Consider the following 24,723-nt stretch of genomic DNA (forward strand, 5'->3'; position numbering starts at 1 on the left):
AGAGGCCGAATTTTGTATTTTTTAGCTATGAATGTTATTTTCTGGTTTGCTTAGAGATACATAATTTTCCAGTTAAAGACTTGAATCTGCAAACACTTAAGCATACGCTTAATTCTACCTAGTGACAAAATCTCATATATACAGACTAGCAGGTTAAATGCATTTATAAGATTTGCTCCTTATTTGTCTTTCAGGAAATCCTTTACACACCTCCAAATACTTCAAGCAGCCCTTTTATCGAGCAAACTATGCCTGCAAGGCTACAAAGGAAGCCCAAAATAAAAACAGAGATATCTGCACATTTCTCTAAGAAGGACAGTTTTTTCCATTTAAGTTTTAAATGGAAGAGAGAAGGAAGAAGAAAAGTCATAGCAGCACCTGTTACACTGCCTGACAAACCCATCAGCAGGGCAAAATGTGGTGTGAACATGGCCATCAACAGAGTTAACAAGAGAAATGAGCCTCTTACAGTCAGAACAAGCAGTGGAGATCTGTAATTGGTATGGTTGTCTTTAGAAATACAAGAATATACAATTTCTGTGGCCGCAAAAAAGGGCAAAGGGTAAGAAAGAAGAGCCTTGGTTAAGAGACATAAATTCACTAGGGTTTCAAGAAATGATGGCAGGTTATCAGTAATAACTTCCTTTGTCTTTTCACCCCAGGTCAAGAAAGCAGTAAGTGCAAAGGTTGTTTTCAAGATACAGGCAAAAAAGTGAGTCCAGTTTAGCATACACCTAAATTCCCCAGGGTTTTTCATATTACCTTCAAGTGTGGGAAGAAATATTTGTGAAGTGTAACTGAAAATGATCACCCCTACAGAAACCAAGAAATTCTCAAACTCAAGCGAGAGTCCAAATTTTGCCCAGGACCATTGATGCATTTGTGTGACACAGTAAGTTATTACTACAAAGATGATAACAAAATGAACCAAAGAACAAAGCTGGCTGAGTTTGGAAACAATTTTAAGAGTTCTGATAAATATACAAGGCAACAGAGTAACAAATGCAATTACAGACCAAGTTTTCTCTGTCATGGGTACATATGGAAAACTGTGTGACAGCAAGTTCCCGCTAACAACCAGATACAAAATACATGTCATTATCAGTTCCACCACTTGGGTCACATTGACAACTATGCCACCTAGACGGGGAGACAGCTTTTTGCAGCAGGCATTTGCAATATCTTCGTACGTGTCTCTCACTCTTATCAGTTGCCCATCTTCATTTTCTTCATACAAGCAAGCAATTAGAATTTTGCCTGTGTAACAGCATAATGCTGCAGCCAAGACAATAAGAAGTAGACCACTGTATCCACTGTGGAGGAGAGCATACGGCAATCCTAGGACGAATATTCCCTGAAGAGGAAAAAGAGAGAGAAAAGATAGCACAAAACCCCCCGGGCAAAATGTTTACGAGAAATTGCACCCCCAAACCCTTCCTCCACTGAACACTGCTTTCACCCACCTGCATGGTGTAAGTACTGCTCCATTCTGCTACATAAGTAACAACCATGAGAAATGTGTTTATTTATGATAAATGAAATTACCAGCAAAAGTAACTACTTCTATCAACACACATGTAATGATAAGCTGGGAAAATGAGAATGTGACTGAATGATAGAGTCAGCTTTCTAGTTAATATTTAATGCTGATGTGATTAGAAGCACATTTTAGAAGGTTCGTTGTTAGTTATTCAGTCAACATGCATATTAATGAAACAGGTTCAGTATCAGTAAAATTAAGCATCTCTAGCATCATCTGTACAAGTTTAACTCCAATTAAAAATAGCAGTGTAGACAGATTCAGTACTGACAATTCTCTTCAGTCTAAAAATTTTTAACAGACCTTTGGAGAGAAAATGATGTGAGAGTGGATCAGACTATGCTTGTGCTTCATCCTCATCTCCTGTCTGCCTCATGCAGCCTTTGCTCTCGCTAAGTTCACTGATAAAGTGATTTTTCTAACTACTGAGATTCTAGACTGTGCAAACTTATTTAGGTGTTTAAAAATGCATGCAAAATTCTTTTTCACTAAGCAGTTTTTGAAAGGAACATAGTTTTACTTGTTTTATCTGGTAAAATAAAGAAGAAATTTTACTTTCACAGAACATTATGAACACTTCTTTGTCTTTTTCCTTCTTTCTTCTCAGTAATCTAATCAGTCCCTTAAGGGACAGATTACACTTCTATGTGGTTTCATTTCCATCAGCACAAAACCAACAAAACCCTTGAAGAGCAGTTATTAATAAAAATATCCAATTTAGAAAGATGTTTTTGTATCATTTATCTTTTCATGTTACAAACCTGAAATTAAGAATTGTGCACGAGTCAAACTGGTCAGGCATTTTTATTCATGGCAACTGAAGTAAGGTGAGGAGGAAACAAAACACAGTTATGAAGAAATACAAGTAGTTCTGCAGAAATTTTTACTTCAACATTACTTACTTCACCCATGACATGATGAAATGTATGTTTGTTCATGTTTTTTATTCTGGCCTGACAGAAGGAGTTGATTTGGACCACACCCCTAGATTCTATTTCTGACCAAACCTGAGCAACTATATCTGCTCTGCAAAACCTATGAACCCCCAACAGAAACTACTCCCCACAAAAAGGGTGACCCACTCTTCTCTCACTTCCTGAGGGGGTAGTGCTGTTTCCCTTCAGGAGCCAAAGCAGAAGAGGTCAGCTTAATGGTATAAATCTTGATCTTAGACTTTACCATCTGCAATAATGATCACCAGGCCATGTGGGAAACCAGAGTTTCAGGTGTGCCTCTGTCTTTGGTGTTTTCCATCAACTCCTTCAGGTTTTGTGTCTATCAGACAGTTTCTGTGAAGACAGTCTAGGAGCCCATCTCTGATGGAGCTTATCAAGAAGGCAGGTACCTGTCTCAGCTTTGTAGGGCTTATACCTAGCATCCCACTTCTAAGTGATTCAAGTACTCCCAAGCTTGATCCATAAGGAAGGCTCTGAAGACAGGCATTTTTTTAAACATTAAATAATCATCAACATATAAAAAGCATTCTTCTCTTCTAGCCACAAAAATGATGGGTTTTTTGGGTAGATTGTGGGGTGAGCATCAATCATGAAAGAAAGAAGTCCTTAAATTAGAGCAGTGTTTTTTCTCTAAGCCAATGAGACAAACAGAGTACCTATTGTATGAAAGAGCAACATTGCCTAATTCACCAGGCTTCACTCTAGAAGCAGGTACATTCAGTTTTCAGTTGAATTAGAGCTGGAAGAATTAAATACATGCACTAATATATTTCAGTTAGAAAAGTCTATGCCTTTATGTGTAGAAACAGAAGTACCTCAGTTATTACTACTGAAATAATAATAAAGTCATTTACCAGATATATTTTTTGGTTGTTTTCCATTACTTCATTTACAGCATTGGTTTTTTTACAAGTCACAGATGCCGTTTCATTTAGGAGCTGGCATGTTCAACTACACAGCTTGTGGTACTTAGTCACCCAAATCTCTCCACTCAATGTCTCCATTCTAATACAGGTCTCATCACCCAATTACCTTGCAGTGTAATTAGCATTTCTTTTGTACATGAACTTCACATAACTGTTCAAAATTCTACCACTTTTGCCATCAAGTGGTCTATTTTCTTTAAAAGATTAGATATCTGACTGCATCCAGGCTGCAGGTAGCACATATGTAACAGTAGCTTTTGATATGATGCCATTTTTAATCACAGCTTTCACTGACTGGAAAGTTAGATAGCTGCCTAAAGAACTGAATTTGGTTTCTTCCCTATGAAAACAATCCTTGGAGAACATTTACATAACAGATTGAGTTTAAAAGCATCACAAATAAACCAAGTCTATAAAAAAATCAGGAAGATGAAGCCACAGTCATCTTCCATATTAACATAAGAACAATGATGTTTTCTCAAGTTCCTCACAGTTTCTACCAAGCTTATCTCTTTTGTTCCATACTCACAGTGTTATTATTTTGCTGTCTAATCTGAAACTGGGAGTTCAAACAGTATCTGTTGACCCAAAGGGTCACTGTATAATTAAGCTGCAGGTAAGTGCTGGCACAGGCATTACCCACACAATGGCTTCTCCCCTGCTGAATTCACTCTGTTGAGGACAACCAGCCCCAGCCTAAACCAAAGCAGAAGACTTTGAGAGACGTTATCACAGCTGTTTACAGTCCTCCCCACAGGTGCCTGCTTTTCCTTGCTTAATTGTTAGTTTAATCAGAGCATAACATAATTCTGACCTCTAACATATCCTTGCTGTTGTTTATACTAAATAATTAAATTCAGTACCTAACACAGACCACAGAATGATAGAGGTGGGGGGTTTAGGTTGGGTTTTTTTTGTTTGTTTTTTTTTTCATTTTGTGAGTTCAGACCTTATTAAACAAATCCATTTTTATCTATATTTTTTTTCCTTAAAATTATGTATCAGTGGTTGTTTAGGTTATCCTAGAGTTTAGAGTTTAGAATTTCTAAATTGAACATTTCCACAGAAACTCTAAGTTTTTCTTTCAGCTGATGTCTTTGACTTTTTTTTTTTTCCCAGAGCTTGTAAACTTCAGCTGTCAATTAAAAATGAAAACAAATATTGTGGACATAACTGTTTTTCTGCTTTTGGATATAGAGCATGGTTAGTAAAGAGAAATGAGAGAACACTGAACATACCAATTCAGTAACTATGTCTGTAGTGAAAGGACAGTACTTTTTCTGCCTTTTCAAGAACCTTTTTCTATTTAAAATAAAAATAGTAATAACAAAATCCCACAAAATAACCAAAAATGTTATTGATAATCACAAGAACTCAAAGAGCAAATGTGAGTTTTCCAGACTTGAAAACTAACTTTGCATCTGCTCTCCTGATCTTACTTTTCCAAGTTGTTAGGACAATTTCCTGAACATTATCAAGTTTAAATAGTTTAGCTAAAAAAAGAGATATTTTTAATAAATTATTTGACTGTCAATGTAATATAACAGGTACAGGCATCAGTCTGTATTCTCTGGCTTGCAGCTGCTCAGCAACTTTAGAGCATTGCTAAAAGTGACTTTTATGTTGAAAATTCCTTCTCCATAAAGAAATCCTTTCCTGGCTCTTGATGAAGGTGCCTTTTGTGCCCCTTTCATGAGAAATGAGTGCACAGAGAATGCAGATAGAGCATGGCAATATTTCGCTGATTCCTTGCTAGTGGAAAAGTGATTCAGGTAATTCTTGCACCATTTGTCATTGCACATTTTGTCCAGCCTGGTCCCAGCACTTGCATTTATTGAATCTTCTGATCCTGTGGTCTCATGTCCAAATTATGGCACAGACGGCCTTAGCTGTGAGGCATCAGTTAAAAATGAGCAGCAAAAGGAACTGTTCCCTAAATTGCCTCATAACTCTTAGTTTCAGCTTTCTGTCTGGGAAGTGTTCTGGTCTGAGTGGTTTTATTTCCAGCTGCTCCAGAGCAAAGTCAAATGTGTTAGCTCTTAATATGCTCATTTAAGGTGATCTGTTTATGGAATAGAATATCACAGGGGAAAAGCACTCACACATCTGGGGACAGAGGAGTTTTTGAAACAATCCTTTGCCGTGGAGCATCTTGAGTGGTTGTGTTATTTACCATCCCTCCACCCACCCTGGCTGGGAAGGGAGCCCAAAATTGTCCAGCAGGCTGCACCTTCCCTTGTGTCCCAAGACAAGTTTGCAAGACTTGGGTATTTTCACCCTAGGCTGAGGAGGGCAGTGCTCTTTGTCAATCAGTGTGTCTGGGTGGAGGTCCTTGCCAAACACCCAGAGCAGACTTAGCTGTAGGCAGCTGGGCCAATGCAGGAGAAAGGACTGAGGGCTCAGCTGGTGACCAGCCTTTGAAGAAATAGCAAGGAGAAGAGAAGAAAGGGCATGAAAGAAAAGGTCAGAATCAGCTAGACACTCTTTGTTTTGTCAGAATACCCCCAAGCAGAAGCATCCAGGCATGACAGGTGTCACTAGAAATCACTAATTCACTTACAATTGGTTTTGCAAAAAAACCAAGGAGAACAGGAATTCCAAGTTACAACTGCACATGAAAACACTTTGCTGAAGGTTTGACTAGAATGTTTGAACTACAGGTGTGTGTTTTCCACACCAGCAAGGCTGGTTGCTCATTTAAAAATAGCTGACATCTGGACCAGTGCTGAATGAAAAAAATGGGCTTTCTACTATTTTTAGAGAAGTATGACATTATGTTATGTTGTATCTTACTCCTTTACCTCAGGGCAAGTGCCTCCCCAAGGAATAAAATGTGTTTAAAAAAATTGAAAAGTGAACATGGACAGGCACCCAGAGAAAAATATAAAAATTCCTTAATATTCAGTTTTAAAGCTTTTAGACCTAAGGAAAATATTCTGTTTCATAGGTTGTTTTAACATGAAATATGACATTTTGAAAAAACAAAGCAAATTGAAAGGTAATTCAAAAGTAAAGAAGATCAGATTATGGTCAGAGTTGAGGCATGCCAAAAGACAATTAAATTAAATGTAGCGAAAAGCAATGCTAGAAAAAAAAAAAGAGAAAATTCTTTTACCTTAAGACTTAATCATATGGAAAAATAAACCAAGAAATGAAGAAGAATTTAACTGAAAATGATTCTGTTAGGACAATTCTCCTATATGGAGAATATGTGCAGATATGCTAGACTGCCAAATTAGCTCAGATTGCCTTTCTCACCATCTGTAGTTACTTCATTGGAATGGTTCATCTGAGTCTGACTATTTTCCCCAATTATGCATTTGATTCCTTGAAGGAACATAGGTTAGAGATAGAAACTATACCTACCTGAATCTTTTTGGAAGAGCAGGAAGATAAATTCCAGCTCCCTACTGCTCAGTACAATTCCACAGAATATTTAATTATGTTGTTTAACTTTGCTGCTATGTGAAATAAAAAAAAATCCCAAACAGATGCAAGCCTTGGTTGCTGGCTTGGTTGCTTGATGGTGGAATTTATACAGAGATGGAATTTTATTAGTAATAAATTAAAAAACATAACAAATCCTTTAATTTCATGCCACGATAAGAAAGTTACTTTGCTTATTAGCCTCCATGGTCCTCTTCTTTCTCAGCCATCACTGTGATCATCGGCGATTTTCTATCTTCTTCCAAACCACTGTTGACTACATTGAATAATACTGGACCAGATGCTGATTATTCCCCCAGGTAACCTAAACACTACTAGAAACTCATTCCTTTGACAATACATACACATTGACAATTGCTTTTTCAGAACCTGTCACTTAGGCAATTGTTAATCCATTTAAGATGTACTCTGTGGTTGCACTAATTTTTAAATCAGCATGTTGTGTATTAATGTGTCAAAATTCCTTTTTAAAGTGTAAATATATTATTTATCTTTCATTGCCTTAATTACAATGTCATAAAAGAATTATTTGAAGTGTGTTTAATAAGGACTGTAAGAACTCTTTCTACAGAAACATAATGATTGACGCTAATTGTATTTCTAGCTTTTTATTCTCTCTCAATTAAAACCTATAGTAACAATTACAATCTTTTTCTCAGCATTGTTGCCAAGTTTCACTAGTCAGGATTTCTATAGTTTTTTAAATATTGGGATGATATCCACAATCTCCTGAAAATTCCACGTGTAGTAGCAATTGAATAAGAATATTACCTGGTCAGATGTATCTTTTGTTATGTCTCCCAAGTGAAAACTTGCTGGGAATTTTGCCTTCAAAATTCTATTGAGATACATTTTAAAATCCATTTAAAATGTGGTTATCTTATAGTTAATTGTCCAAATCTGAGCTTGAAAAAATTAGGCACATCAATTTAAAATTCACACCTATCTTAAGATAGGTAATTAGCAGAACTGAGATGAATTTCCTTTCAGAGATGTCCATGCTGAGGATGAAGTGTACACACACAACATAGAAATTCTGATACTTTACTTTTTAATGTCTTATGCAAAATAGCATAATGCCTATCCTGAAAAATTACAAAATACCACACTCTTCTCCTGTGCTATGACTGTGTCTCTCCAGGAACTACACATGAACAGCTGTTGATGAAACATCTATTATTCAGAATTAAGAAGGTTCTTAGAACCTCCATCTACTAATGTAGGAAATCAGTGTTGGAAAGTTCAGTGGGAGATCTCAGAGAAGATGAAGGTGATCTTACATTAGAAAATCTCTAGGTTAATTTTTCCCATTCATACATCCACTTGTTCTGCTGTCTGTGTCTCAGTGACATGGCCAGGATCATTTTGTGCACCAAGGGGGACAAGGGATGCCATCAGTCCAGTGCTCACTATGTCTCTGGTGTTCATTTTAGACAGTGATACCAAACTTTACCATTTTTGATTTACCTTTTATACTCTTCTGGAACAGATGCATTTTTAGATATTTTGCCTCATTATTTTGTCTCATCCCTCTTAAATAGTAGGCAAAATTCCTGACTTTTAACAGAAGTGCTGTTTATCTTATCTGCACGTTTTATATATATTATGTTCTACTTGGTTCCCTTATCTATAGGTGGGTTTTTCTACCTCTCCTTTTAAATGAAATCACTTCTATGCTGCTCCCTAGCAGTTAACACATACCTTCCCTTTTAACTTGGTTCTGCTGTTACTTTCAGACAAGCATACATAGTCAAATAGATGGACACACACTTCCATTTATATTTCATTTTTGCCATGATTAGTATCTCTGCTTCAAATTTTTATACTCAACTTAGCCTCTTTTTTTCCCAGTTTCTAAAAATTGTTTTCTTATTGTTCTGATTACTGGGAGATGCATTGTTTCCTCTCTATGTTACTGTTCGTAGTATATAATTATTACTCTCACCTTTAATTTCCCATTTTTGCTATGCATATATTTTAAAAAAATAAATTAATACATCCACTTCACTCCTGAAGTAGGAGGGGTATTAACACATTGGTTTATTATTTCTTAATTATGAGGTGTGGCTTCTGGACATCTCACAAATTCATGTTAAACTTTAAAGTTTCTTTCCCAATGGGCTGTCTGTATTTATTCTTCCTAATCAATTATCTCTCATAATTTTCTCCAGGTTTGAAGCATTCACTTTTGAAATACCAACTAGATATATTACTGTCCTCTGTTTTCCCATAATTAATGTAATTAGATCCTCCAATTTGTTCCTCTTTATCCAATTTAATGAGGCCCAAAAGAGAATCATCTTATTCTAGGTTCAATACCTTTTGTGTTAGATAATTATCATCTATAATTCTTAGAAACTTCAATGACATTTTACTACACACTGCATACAATTTCTACTATAGGTTTTTAAAACTGAAGTCACCACAAACAGTACAATTTTTCTTTCCAGACAATAGCTCTAATACAGATAATCATCTCTCTAACACAGAGAGATGTTTCTTTTGCCTGCTCTTTTTAGGTAAATATGCTTTATATAATTATTTTTAAATTCTGGCTGCACAGATTATACCACCATGTATTTGCAATATCAGTTATATCCTATTACTTCTCAGCAGTAAGAATTTCCATTTCCCTGACTGTCTACCCAAAGTCCTGGCACTGCTCTACAGATGTCAGGAAAAGAATTCATCTACTTTCCCTCTCGTTACACAGTTTGTTCACAGCTCAGGTGAGTTAGAATTCAAAAATACTATGAGCTGTTCTGTGGAAAATTTCAAATATTGTCTATGGCCTGTCTGACCTTAGCAGCAGACCCATCTTCTCTAATGTCAGTGAAAAATCTTCCTTTAACTTTGGGGATGGTTGAATTAGACCTCAGAAATCTTGTTTTTCCTAATTTTTCTTCTTTCTCACTGCCAGTGCCAGCCTGTTTCAGCTGCAGAGAGGACTCTGACTAAGGTGTTTATTCTATGATTAATGCCTTCAATTGCCTTATATACTGACAGAAACTTTGGAAGTGCTTACCTGTCAATCCTTCAGGTACCATAAGTAGATGATAAGGCAGATTTAGACTGCTCAGAAGATACTGTGATAAGGTAAGCAGGTAAAGAATCTGCATGGTCTGCACAGCAAAATGCATGCGTCCATTTGACTGACAGAAGCCACTGATTTTTTTCTTTTTTTAGTAGACGTATTAGTCTTAAAGAATCTCCAAAAGATAAGAAAAGTGAACAGAGGAAAGAAAATGACTGGCAAAATAAGGTGGGAAAAATTGCTGCTATTATATGTGACAGTTTCTCCCATAGGCTTTGCTATTGGTTTAAATATTTGTTCCAAACTTGAAGTATGCTTGATGCTTAATTCCTCATGGTTTGATGGAAAATGTTAATTTGCATAAATCCAGAGCCCTCTGCAAGAATGGACTGAATCACAAAAAGAAAATCTCCCAAGCAAACTGCCTTTTAAGAAAACATTATTTTGCTTGTTCCCAAAGGAGAAGGATTTAATAAAATAAAAGAGGGTTCTTATTATGTTGTGTATCAAAGAGGATGTATGTGTTATGTATCAAAGAGGAAAAAAGAGATGAAAAAAGTAAGGCAGCTAAAACTAAAATAAACATTATTCTGAAAGTCAGTTGTGGTGACCAACATGCTTACTTATTTCTCTCATTATAGACCAGGATTTCACCTGAAGGCAGGCAAGCGATCCAAACAACAAGTGAGTTCCGTGAACATGTGGCCAAAAGAGCTCGAGGGGAAGCAGAGGGGGGCTTTGGGAGACTATGAGCAAAGCAAAGCAGTGGGGAGTCAAATAACTTTATTTGAGTGTTCACTGACATAACAAAAGGAAGAATTAAAGTGCATGGAAAGTTCAAACTCAGGCTGTGAGAAAGTATTTGGCTCATTAGGAGTTTTCTTGAATTCTGCCTGGATGGGACAAGCCACAGTTCCCATCACTTTTAACAAGCAATGTTGAAGAGGAAATGGAAGAAAACAACTCCATTCTACAAAGAACTTTGCATTGGAAAAAAAACTTATTCACCTCTGAGAGTTGAAAGGAAAGCCAGATTACACCTACTAGAAGTTGAGTTTTATTTTCTGAACACTGGCATAGGATTTGTTGCGAATAAAAAGTGACTGAATCCTCTCCTGGCTCATATTATCCTGTTCTTTCCTCAGCACAGACATAACCACCAAATTTAGGTGGATTCTTACTCAAGCTATAATGACTTCTAGAATTCAGTATATAAAGGGCAAATTTGTCTTACAGCACAGCCAGGGGAGAATATAGTTAATAGTCTGGATGAAAGACAGGAATAGTGGTATACGATTATGTTTGGTCTCCGGGAATCACTAAAGCGATACAGAGTATCATACTCTATTCCTCTGGAATATGTGAGAAAAAAAAGGCTGGTTTACCATTAGGCTGGGTACAGACAACAAATTTCTGCTGCTTTTCCTCTTTTAACCTCACTTAAACTTCAGTGGCACCCCAAAGGCTTCTACCTTTAGGGTAAGAGAAGCAGCAACTGATTTTACTGCCTGATAATTGATCATGCACAGATACAGATAAAGTTGGGTTTGCAAATGAATCCACATAATGGACGTGTCTCTGTCCTACAATGACATAATTCCTAATGTATAACAAAGTAGAATAGTTCCTCTAATTTCAAGTAGATTAGACAAACATTCCCAAACATGCATAATTAATAAAAAAGAATAAAAATAAAAGTCAGAAAGAAATACGAGTGGGTTTTATGTCATGCTGTGAATAATCATCAAAAAAGCAATGTTAGGTAATATTTTTAAAAAAAAAATAATATGGTAATAGATTGTGAAAACAGGTATATGGCATATAAAATACACATTGAAAACATCTTTTTAAGGTTTCTAGATGTAAAATACTTGAAGTATCACTACTTGCAGAGGTATTTTGCATTCTGTTGTACAGACTTTGACAGAGGTCCTTGACCTCTACTGACCCATGAAGAAAATGAATGAAGTTACAAAATAACTAATATTCCTTTTCTGTGTTGTCTGTTTCATTTTGTTCTATCTTCCTTTTTTTGTTTTGGTTTTTTTTTTAATTTTCTTAGTCTGTAGTTGCACTGGAAAGACAAAAGCTGAGGGAACAAACTGGGAACCTTGATCATTTTCGACCCCTGATGAGGACCTCAGGTTTATTCTCAACTTTTAGATACAAAAGTTATCTGTATGGAATGAAATAAAAACACTCCTTTCATTATTAAAACACAGCTAGCTAAGCATTTGCTGTAAAAGTTTATATATAAAAAAAGAGTTTTGTTTTTTTTTCCTTAACTTGAGTCATTCTGATAGCACAGAGAAAACTTCTCAGCAAAGGATCACGCCTTTGTTCATACTTTGGTGTTGAGATCTGTAATGATTTCATATTTGAGAAACTGAGTTCAAGGCTACATTTAGTTACTATGCCTTTCTCCTAAGTAATATTAATTTCTTACATTACATTTTTAGCAAAACCAAAATTTATTCACAAGGTGGAATTAATGAATTTTAGGTGAAAACTCAGTGACAGTAATTGAAGTTACTAAAGGGTTTACTTTATTGTCTTTGGTACCCAAGGAAATTACCACTTCTTAGCATCTATTAATTGTCTATTAATTTATTAACTTCTGTCTAAAACAGACGTTCAATGAATGAGTGCACACAGTAGCAGAAGGGACATGACAAATCTGCCTTGCTTTGATGCACTCTTACTAGGAGCAGAATTCCTAACTTTACCTTCCTAAACATTGCAAATTTAACCTAATCACAGTATCACAGAATATCTGAGTTGAAAAGGATCTGGTAACTCCAGAAAGAATGGATACAGATAAGGATCACAAGGTGACTCCTTGTTCCCACAGTGTAGGGCACTTGTTTTAGGTTTGGGAATCTCCATTAGAGATACCCATGTGACTCTGTCATCTGTAGTCAGGTGAATTCCTTTACAAAGGCCATGAGATGGTGGCATGTCCTGGAAGATCAAAGGAAGAGCAAGAAGAAGCTGGATAATTTGGTAACAAGACTGCACCAGGAGAGGCAAGAAGAGGACAAAAAAGTGCCATTATGTAAAGTGCAGAACATTAGAAAGAACATAAGCCTGTAAACCACATGAGGTAAAAACAAGGAGTAGGAGAATATGATGGGCAAGGGCAAGTGAGGAAAAATTACTGGGTATGAAAAACACCTAACTCTAAACATATGGCAGGAATAAGGAGAAAACTAGAGGAAAAGTATGCATTATGCAGCTTTGTGATTAGGAAAGGGGTGGAATGGCAGCTCCTCACAATTCAGGAGACAGTAAAGAATCTCTGAAATCCCATCCAAGGAGCAGAGGGAAGCCTACAATTTTGTACAGGTATTTTATTTTTAGCCTGAGATGACAACAACAAAAAAATATAAAAGGAAGAGCTCTGCCTGAGCTCACTTTGGTTTTCCAGCCAAAGTGAAAGAAATCAGCAGGCAAGTAAAGGCAACAAGGGCAGGAGTGGAGAACTCATTTTAAACTCCAGATTCCAATTAAATCTTAGAACGAGATTTTCAAGTCCCTCAAGGGAAGGTGGCTGAGGAGATGTCATTTGGAGTTGCAGAAATCATGCAGACAATGAGACAAGAAAACGGGTTCAAAATGTAGTGAGATAGAATAAACTTCAGTGCCAGCTTCTCGAGTGACAGTAAAATGAGAGCAATAACACACATTATAACAGAAAAAAAATAGATAACTTCTTCTAAACAAAAGAAAGAATTCCTTATAAATATAAGATATGTTGAGTCTATATTTCATATAATTCTTATTCTCAATCCACATTTTTTTCAAGCTTCAGTAGAACTGCTCACAATTTCTGAAATATTCTGAAATATTTAGTCTGAAACAATTAAATTAGAATGGTTTTAAAACTGAAAAGAAAAAAGTTCTCTGCTTATCAGGGAGGAACTAGCCTGAATCAAACATGATTCTGGAGGGGAAAACAGCCACAGAAACCATCATGAGTAGAAATATCCATGCAGAGTGAAAAAAAAAGGCCTGAAATGGTCATTGTTACTAATAACATAAAACAACAAAAAAAAAAGTTTGTTTTAGAGACTACAAAATATGATCTACTGGTGCTTATTTGTGTCAATTCAAGAAATGGACTGAGAGAAACTGAAATGGATAACAGTCTGTGTGTATGAGCTGAAGTGAATGTTTCCTCACTTTGACTCATATGTTTACATTTTTGAGAAGTAAATATTAAATTTCATCTTTTTGTTAGCTATTTAGTAACTCAGCATTGTACATATGGCAAAACTAGTGCCACTGGCCAAGAATACAGTGAAACATTGCCTTCCAAGAAACATGGTGTATGTGGGGAGAAGAAGGAGAAGACACACAAATAGAAGACAATTTATTTTATTAAGCTTTGGGGGTAAAATGTTTTATACAGCTTACTGTGCTAAAACTAGGTTACAATATATCATATTCAATACTCTGTATAATCTGTGTTTAGGGCTTTTTATTTTCTCAAATAGCTCCTTTTGCTCATTCAGACAGAGCTTGTACCATTTCAGTGAATCTGCTGCTGTCAGGAATTATATACACTGAAGTAAACTATAGATTAACCATCTATGGATTGTGTGGAAGTTGCTTTACCATGTGGAAAGTCTGTTAGAGAAACATCACTACTTCTGATTCTACCAGCACATTATAATAATTCATATGTCCTTTACTTTCAGCATTAAATTCTTATATGCACTTGCAAGTGCTGAGCTAGTAAATTTTTATTCCTTGATGAACCCTAGGGCTCACTCTTTTGCTTCATAAAAAAATTAGTTCCCTTCTGCAAATTTGCTAATGGAAGAGAAGGAAGTTTAGAAAAAACAGGAAAGGAATACCATATGACAAAATATTTTACTTTCTGCTGCCTGTCACTCTGTTCTTACTGTCTTGGGAGGAATGTTATACCGGCAGGAGTTATATGACTCAGTATGTTTTATTAAAGCAAATTTGCTGAGGTTGCATACCTCATAAGTTTAAAAATAGGGGCAGAAAGAACATTTTTAAGAAGAATGTTTTCCAGTAGTGATAGATGGTCAATGGCATATGCTATACAGGGGAACAAGTATACAAAATATCTCAGCCACAGAAAGATGGTGAATAATTATAAGAGGTAATTTAGGCTTTGCTTTGAAAGTTAACTGTCAAATGTAACATCACAACAATGAACTAGCCAAATATAACAGATACAGAAATTCAGAGTTGCCTAATAACAGTGTATTTAAATAACATGTGACCTGCCATGAATTTAAAAAAGAAAAAGGAGAAATTACACCATCTGTTTCAATTCAGCTTGTTAAAAATGCTCGCAGGGATTGATGACACCAAAAAGTATGGTAGATTAATTTGATTTTAATATAGTGGCAAATTACATCAGCTATTCCCTTCACCTGAGGGAGCTAGAGATCCTTGTTGTGCAACAAGTTGTGGCACATTAGATTCTCCCATGGAATAAAGGGATCCTTGCTTTCAAGCAGCTGACAGTTACTCAATCCTTTGTTTTTTGGTAACCTTTATTGTTTCAAAAAGTATAATTTTCATGATGTCACTATCCATTTATCTTTGATATCACATTTCTGTAATTTTCTTTCTTGCCCATCTGGATTTTTAAGATGGAATGCCAGTTTTTATGGCTGAGTTTTCTAAAGGTACTCTTATCACATTCTTGTGCTGATTTATCTTATGCTCGGCCCCTACAATAAGTCTCAATAGCTAGGAGAATCAATTCCTTATAGAGAAAAGAGAGGAAACTGAATCAAATGTCAAGCTGATTTATCACAGGTTACATTTAAACAATCATTATTTTGTAAAGGGTTTCTGTAAAATAGGAAACATTTTGAGACTCACTTTAAAAATAGTTTTCATTACTGGAGCACCTGGAAGTCCTTGAATGTAATCCCATTGCATAAAGCAATGTGCAAAAAAAGCACAAAAAGATGGTCTCTTCTCCAAAGTATTTAAAATACAGGGGTAAGATAACAAGAAACAAATTGTCCTAGGGTGACTTTATGATGCTTGTTTCCCCAGTCATCTGTTCTGTTTATGCTGGATATTAAGTTCTGCACCTTTAAGATTGGTTCTGAGAGTGAATGGGAGGAGAAGAAGAGCAGAGTTTTTTTGCAGAAGCTGCACTTGCTCCTCTGCATTCCTTCTTCTGGACTATGCTGTCTGCAGCACGGACAGCAGGACAGAGCTCTCTTTTGCTGTTTGTTAGGTTTTAGCTAGTTGAGGCAGAGAAGTTCCCCAGACCGTGGCTTTTCTTTTTATTGGAACTGATCAGCCCTGCTCTGGACTGAAAACCCAGAGCACTGGGAGCTCACACCTGTAGCCCACCAGGGCCTGAGAAGCTGAGAAGCATTCCAGTGCCAGAGGGACTGATAAGAGATTGGGTGAGCTGAGCTACACCCCATGACAAGGACTTTCTGAACTTGCCATCTCTTCAGAGCAATTTATTGTTTAATATTATTCATTTTTTATGCTTGTGAATACTTTGCTTTTTAAATAAACCGGTTTTTTCCACTTTTCTCCAAGGAAATATTTTCCCTAACCAGTTGGGGGAGGGGCCACTTCAATCTGCTTTCTAGAGGGACCCTTTTGAAAGATTCCTCCCAAATTTGCCCTAAACCAGGACACAAATACAGAGAGGGAAGTTGAGGAAACCTTGAGTCAATACCAGATACTGCGAGTCAAGAGAGTAAATGGTGGTTTCACTGTAGCTTACAACTGTGCAACTTTCATCAAAAGCATTTCTACGAGTATCAGAGGAATTGCTTCATATAAGTTCAGAGGAACACTTGCTTAAGTGTTTACCAAATTGAAAATGGTAATTGTAACTGGAAGAAGAGAGACCAAAGTCAATAGATGCAGGAAGAAAAATGGTAGGTTATTATAGAAAAGATGATTAGCTTAGATTTGATTTGATGGTTGAAGACTGTCTTGCAAGAGCTAGTGGTTTCATGAGTAATGGAACTGCATCAGCTTTCCAGGAGGGTATGCATGGAGTGAGCTTGGAAAGGTTAAGGAAAAGTGTGTTACAGTGACTCAGATGGGCAGCTGTAGGTGCTCAGATCAGTTTTAGTCTTGTGGATTGGGAAACCAGACTATGTGCTAGTGTGGTTTTACAGTAAAAATAAGCAGGATATGGATGTAATCTGAGTGTGAGGATGTAAAAAGAGGTCTGAAAGGTGATGCTAGATGATAGGCCTCCATGATAGCAAGGACAAGGACTTACACAGGCAGTGAAGGAATTCTGATGTAGGCAGACACTGGACAGAAGACAAGGAGCTCTGTTCAGCGGCTTGAGTGCTGGAAAGACAGCCAAGTATTTTATGTATGCAGCAGCAGGATCTAAATAAGATGTGAACTTGAACTGGCCCAGGAAAACACACTGCTTCAGTCCCACATTCCCACAGGTGGGGAAGGATGTGGTGTCTATCAGCTGTGTCTGTAGACCCCCAAGAGCCTGAGTCTGGTGCAAGCAATGACCTGAGGGAGGACTGCTCGAGGCAGGCATGCAGGAGAGGCTGCTAGCATTAGCTGTGTGCCCCGTTAGGGACAACAACACAGAGAAGGGGAAGCTGGTTGTGACCATTGGTACTAATTCATATAAGACTTTTCCTTATAAAAAATTGTTCCAGTGAAAAGTAAAAAGAATGGTGTAGAGTGTGTGTGTGTGAGTGTGTGTGTGTGTGTGTGTGTGTGCTTTCAAAGTTATCTGAGCACCAATGCAAAGCATTTTTTAGGCATTAACACCACCAGAGCATGTCATCTCCAGGGTGCTCTGAAGGTTCCCTAATGATGAAATGAAAACAAAACTCCCGGGAGCAGGAGGCACAATGTTCAGGTTTCTGAGATACTTATATGTACCATTTATTTCATATGTCTTATGGATGAAATGGAAATGAACACACCCTTTTCGCAAATATGTGTAAATCCTACTCTGTCACTTGACAGACTGTCTATTAAGCTCTAGCAACACCACTTATAGTAGTTGGCCTTTGAATAATGGCAGGATTTAAAGCTCTTGGATGGAGAAGTACTTAAGCTGAGTGAGATATAAACCAGTTCAAATACTGACAGACTCCTCCAGTGCATCTAGCCAAGGAATTCTGTCAGTGTTGGAGGCAGGACCTTGCACTGTGCTTTGCAGGTACTGGAGTAAGGTGTTGACCCAAGGATGAGTCCTTATGGCTCCCTTTCATCTTAGGATCTCTGTTATTCTATGACTCTATGTCCTCACTCTGGACATCTGTTGGCAAGCTGAATTTGGCAGCCTGCTAAAACAACTTGCAAATTCCAATTGATGTAAAAGTTCATGTTATTACTTGTTGGAAAGTACCACTATAAGGAGAAGACTTGAGCTGGTCTCTTCCAGGTTATTTACCACACTACTCTATGCTTACTTGCTAGCTCTTTTGTCCTTTTACATGCACACAATTTCTATTAACAGCTGCTTCATGTAGGAGGACTCACATCTATAAAATAGCTGTTCTAGAAGATTAATAGTAATAGATTTTCCAGTTAAAACAATTTTCAAGTTTAGATGACAACTGAACAGTCAACAAGAAGTCCTCACTTACAAGAAATAGCCACTTGCAAATTCTCCGGCACTTTCTTTGTCAGACTGCCACAAACTGAACATCAACCCCAGGTAAGTATACCACGTCTTGAAGTGACTTAAATGCTGTTAGGAGTAAACTGAAGATAATGTGGTAGCTTTGAAATGTAGATGCTGAAATATACAGATTTCAAAAGTACAAAGCAAGAAGAGTTTCTGCTAAAGTTGTTGGAAATTATAGATAATTGAAATTGCTAAAAATCAAGTGTCAAATAAATACTTTCTTGAAATGTAAGGTTATAATTTGAGATTCTGAATAGAATGATTCATTATTCATTTCTTTAAGCCTAGCAGTGCTTCTGGCTACTGTTATCAAAATAATGAAACATTAGACAGGTATGTCTGTAAAACAGGTAAAAACCTGTTAAAGATATAAAATAAGGTATTGGTTATGAACAAACATTTTAAAATATATCTGTCAAATACTCAGTGGAATCAAGATATTCAGATTTAAGGCTGATATTGCATATTAAATTCCATGGTTTTTTTTAAAGTATTATACTTCAGAATGTTTCCCTCTCATCTTATATGAGATAAAAGTCACATATGCTAATTAGCTTAAAGTAGATCAATATAATAAATTATATAATAAAATACATCTGTCATAGCCAAAATACTGAGACTATTAGAATCATTTATGAAGGAGACACAGAGAGAGACACCTCCTGTAACTCTCTTGTGACTCATCTATTAAGAAATGCAATTTTGAACAGTGGTAAGGATAAGCATGATCTAAGGACTGCTTTAACTTCTAAAGATATTTTAATATGTCATTTAAACACCTAGAAGGCTTAAAGAATTGCACCACTTTGTTCTGTTGCTTGTGTAACCCATGTACTTGTTTCTGTGCCTCAAGAGCATGAATAGTATGGTGCTTTCTGAACAAGTAGTCCATATGTTGGGACTACCTGCATGTCCAAGGAATAATTTTGTGGACTAGTTATGTTATATCACAGTTTCTACTTGATGGAAAATCTGATATGGAGGGGCTTAGGAAAACTGATCTGACACTCCTAATGTTTTCATAGTAGCTACAGTTGTCTATGCTGATGTAAATCCACTCAACACTCCCTCCCTCACACCCGATCATTGCCCAAATAATGTGACAAATGACACAAAAGTCAAAACCTACAAAACAGCAACTTCTATCCCATGAGAATTATCCAAATATTTATTCCTGGAACAGTTGTCAATGAGCCACCTCTCTATGCTTAGGAGGTTTGTCTTCATAATATTTTTTAGTGTTTGCAGCTGACCAAGGAAAAAGCAGACTGATGAAGTGCATTGTCTAACGAGATTTATGGGAATGGCAGTTAGTTAACTCAAAAACCAGCCTGATGCACTGTGCTTACATGTCAAATAAAGAGATTTCTCTGAATTAGATGTTATTTCTTTGTTGCAGGATAACACATTTTTGATAAAGAGCTTTTGTGATAAGAAATAGGGTTGGGAATAGAGAAGATATATATCCTGAATGCAGCCTTCTCTGTACTATATGAGTATGTGCACAAAAGAAGCCTACCACAGGGTCTGAGCTGAAATAAAATCTTATAAAAAGTAGTGATGTATATCTGGAATCTTTTTTTCCCCTCAAGAGAAAACCAGAAGGGAAAACCAGGGCACAAACATTAGTTACAGAGTCTTCTCCCCTAAAATATATCTTTTATCAATTGCATTGCATAATGATGACATTATGTCATAGAAAAAACAGATCTGAATTTAGATGGCTCTCACCAGGCTATTTTGGGGTCTTCAGGTCTGGCTATAGGGGTTTGTGGTTGCAAGCCTTGGAAAAACAAATTTTCCAGTACTGCTGGTACATTTCAGCAAAAATCATTCTCACTATTTGGAATTTTTATGTGCACCACAGTTGCCCTAGTATCTTGGAATTTTACTTTGTGCTGTCATTTTTTGATGTTTCATTTGGAAACTTGAATTACTTTCTGGTGCTAGTTTAGATATCAGCTTTGGGCATCTTCCTTCAATTCTCAGTACCTCATCTTGATATGAAATGCAGAAGTTAGTTTCTCTCAGATGTCTACAATTTAGTTCAGAGTTTGACTTCAGCTTAAATGCATATGTCTTCACCTTCAATATATAATGTATAATTCAAGGAAGTTACTGCTTTGTGCTCAAGAAAAGATTGGCCCTTGTTCTCACGTCTGGAAAATAAATACTTATGATCAAGTGCTGCAGTTAAATCCAAGTGGCTATTTATCCAAACATGACTGAATTATTTAAGGCTCAGGATGAGAGGATTTATATTGTTATACATCTAATGGCCTGCTTTCTAAGCACACAAGCATGTACATATTTATATTTAGGAAATGCTTAAATTTTGTGTCAGTAAAGTTTAATGTGAGGGATGTTTAGATACCCCTCAGATGTTTGCTTTTATATCTTTAGAGGCATATCTGTTAATTCTGTTCCTCAGCATCAGTGTGTTTTCCAGTTAAGTATTTAGGAGTTATCTAAGTTAAAATGAACTAAATTTGAACCCAGAACATACAGAAGTATGGTTATTAAGGCATAGAGTGAAAGATATGTGGATATTCAGGTTTTAAAATTATGATATTGAAGTCTTGAGTGTTTTCTAAACTAATGTATAATATACAGAATAGAACTACAATGAGAATAGCTATGATTACTACTGCGATAATTGGTAATTTATTATTGACACATTGAAAAATAATGATTAATAATGCTAATTGAAGTATTGTTATTCCTAGAAGCATTCACAGTAGTCAAGCACCCTATTGTGTTTCTCTGATCATGGAACAAGAGAATTTGTGTACAAATTTTACATCTGTACAGATTTTACATTTAAAATCTGTGTACGGATTTTACAAATCTGTACAGTACAGAGGGACAATCACTGGCCTGGTCCTGCTGGCCTCAGCATTGCTTATACAGCCCAGAAGTCCATTGGCCTTCTTGGCCACCTGAGCAGAGCTCACTCATGTCCAGCTGCTCTTGATCAACACCCCCAGTCCTTTTCTGCTGGGCTGCTTTCCAGCCAGGTTCAATACATCATGTTTTACCAAACCTTCAGAGAAAAGCTGTGTGATTATATTAGCCTGTATTTTAAAGATTGTTCAGGCATCATAGTACTGAAAGTCACTTGAAGCTTTCTGGTAAAGTGGTTGACTTTTTTCAGTGTTAGGCCCTCCTGAGACCTAAGTGGAGATCAACTCACAATAGTATAAATTACAATTATAAATTACATAGGTACAAATTATAGGTGAAATTAATTTTTTTTCACTTCTTTCCATTATTTCACTTCTCAACCCAATATAATGAAAGTTTTTTTCTTTTAGTTTGGCTTTCTCCATAGTGTTTGCGAAAATCCCACTATATGTGACTGGCAAAGAGATAGTCTCTATTTTCCTTTAGTTCTGCTGTGAAGTACTGTAACATTAGAATTAAACTACCTTCTTCTTTGCGACTATTGCTTTGCTTATCTATCCAGCACCACTGGATGTACAAGTCATTACAAATGATTTTGGCCTTTTACTACTACAAACAAATGCAGCTTGCATCACACTGCCAGACGATGCTGTACATTTTCCCATTTGAATTAACTCAGCTTTATGGTCTCTGTCCTCACCCAGATTAACTGAACACAGGTTTTGATTTGCCTGTGCAGTGCTGGAATACGAAACATGTTTCCCTGGAAACTTAAATGTCTGAAGCAATCATTTACACATACAGCATCAGCACCAAAAGTACTTATTTTTTCAGTTCAAGTTAAGAACAAAATAAAAACCTCTTCTTTGTTTGAAGAGACTTATATTTAAAACACTGTGAGAAAACCCTTGTATTTAATTTTAGAGACCAGAGATTTAATTGTTCCCATAATAAATCTGGGTTGCAAAATATTGTCATTTTTAGACTGATTGTATTCACTGAAATAACTGGTCAGAGCGCTTCAAAATTCTGCTGAAATGTTTACCTCTAATTGCCATGCAAAACACTTCTGCCCTTTCCTCTGGGTAGGGCAAAACAACTGTCATTTTATCAAAGATTGTTTTCACCAGTCAACAACGTTTGGATTGTTTTAATCATTCTGTTCACAACTCTGACTTTATTTTCAAAGCTATTAATAGAAATTTCTTCAAACTGTTATTTTCTACTGACAGATGCCCATTCAATATTCTCCCCTCTCTCCTCTCCTGCCTTTCCCCTTCCCTTTTTCTACTTTGTTTCTGGACCAAATTACTTGCTCCTAATCCCAGGTATTGGGAAATAGGAATAGTACAAATATGTGCACATAGATTCCTAGATGGGGTTGCACATGCACACAGTATAATAATGTGTCATTAGGGCACTTCGGTTATACTATAAATGAAACTGCAGTTTCCAGGCTTTGCAATCTTCAGCCTGCCTTAGGAGGAAACCTCCATACAGCTGTAGCCAACTACTTTTTAATACTAATTTCTAAAATATTTTACCAAATGAGAGCATAGTAGCATAGCATGCTGAGAGTTTCAACTAGGACAATAGTTACTGATCTCTTTGGAAAATTTAACTTGAATTTGTCCTGATTTTAAAGGGTAAACTTCATATTTGATTGTTAAAAATGTGTTTCAATTGAAAGATATATTATTAATAATTAACAGTAACTTGTACTGAACAATATTTAGGATTTTTTTTTTTTTTTACATTTTGATGTATTTACAGAGGCATTATTGTTTTTTGTTTTTTCTGAAAAGAAAAAAATGTGTTAGAGAATGTGATTTGCCAAAAGGTCATACAGAAAATATTGACAAAACTGACTTCCAGAATGAAATCTTGGCTTTGCTGAAATCAAATGCAAAACTCACAGAGACAATGGGCTCTCGTCCCAGACTCCTGTCCTGACTAGATTCTGCTGTGGGAGATTGAAGATAAAATGTGTTACTAGAATGCAGCTGGGTTATTTTAGGACTTCACACTTTTATTCGCAGCTGAACACTTTCAGAGTATGATATGCTACAGTGCCCTGTTATTGCACTGGCTCTCATGTGGTGGTGCTCATGTTTGAAAATACACCAGGGTTAGAAATATGTCCTTTTTCTCCTCCTTTGCAGAGCTGAGGGATGAACTGGATGTGTAAACAAATGTTCATTGGCATAGTCAGACTTGTGTGATACTGGAAGGATTATTTTTCTATAATTGAAGCGGCATAAAAAAGTGTTTAAACAACAGTTACTGGGGACTAGGTGTGTCTGTGGATGGTGCTTTCTTCTTCCTATGTCAGACAGTAAGTTAGTGGTAGTGATAGAATTATGTAAGGAAATGAATCATGGAAAGTGAGAAAAAGATTCTGAAACATTTAATGCTATATTTAAGGATTTGGAAAGATACTCAAATTCCACACAGAATGCTGGGACCAAATGTTTTCAGTCTATTCAACCTATTTTCTTTAACACTGCCAAGCATTATTACACTTCTTGTGCTTCATGCTTCAATTTATTTCTAGTTTAACTTACGTGTCAGTAAATTTATGTCTGACGTCAGTCTGGCTCTTACCATCCTCCTTTTATTAGATGTTTACCTCACATTTCTATCAAACATTTCTGTCACTGAATTCAAACATGCTTATTAAAGATAATGGCAGCACTGCCAAACAGGTGGAATCACCACCTTTTCAATTTTACCCAATTTAAATAGTTTTTAAACTTCAGATAACATATGTATAGTTTTTCCCTTTGGAACTCTGTTTTATCAGAGTGCTAATCTTATGCAGAAAGATTCAAATATGTGAGTAATAAATTCACAGAAACCTTTTGGAATACACAAAATGATGGTACAGATAAGTAAAATAGAGCAGGCTAAGTGATGACCAGGTTTTTCAAATGATGAGTGAAATAAGTGTGGAAATAAAAGGTTACCTGAATGGCATTTGTTACATTCCATCCTGCTTCCCAGCTGGTGATCAGTTTGACCTGGGCATGTGGCAAGGGAGCTGGGGACTTGTATTCTGGATCCTGGTGACAAATACCAAGCTCAGATTTCAGGGGTCCATCTGGTTCCTCTCTGTTCTCACTGTGAGCTCTGTTCAGCTCATCGCTTTTAGCAAAATTCATGTGCTCTTCATCAGTGTCTAGGCAGCTGTCCCACCTCACCAGTCCCAAAAAGAGAGATGGTGTTTCTCTAAAGCATTTGAAAAGAGATGAAAAAGTCTGCTTCAGGTGAGCCAT

At 36.5% G+C, this 24,723-nt stretch overlaps 1 protein-coding gene across 1 annotated transcript; it reads right to left on the bottom strand.

The window, feature by feature from the left end:
* Window positions 1-202: 202 nt before the first annotated feature.
* LOC131577664 (vesicular inhibitory amino acid transporter-like) lies at window positions 203-24,723 on the bottom strand. Its single transcript, XM_058835704.1, has 2 exons — window positions 24,415-24,723; window positions 203-1,354 (listed from the first exon to the last, which is right to left on the bottom strand). Exons 1-2 carry the CDS (start codon window positions 24,721-24,723, stop codon window positions 203-205), a joined length of 1,461 nt encoding a protein of 486 aa, XP_058691687.1.

The sequence above is a fragment of the Poecile atricapillus genome, chromosome 3 (genome assembly GCF_030490865.1).
Source record: "Poecile atricapillus isolate bPoeAtr1 chromosome 3, bPoeAtr1.hap1, whole genome shotgun sequence".
Taxonomy (NCBI): Eukaryota; Metazoa; Chordata; class Aves; order Passeriformes; family Paridae; genus Poecile; species Poecile atricapillus.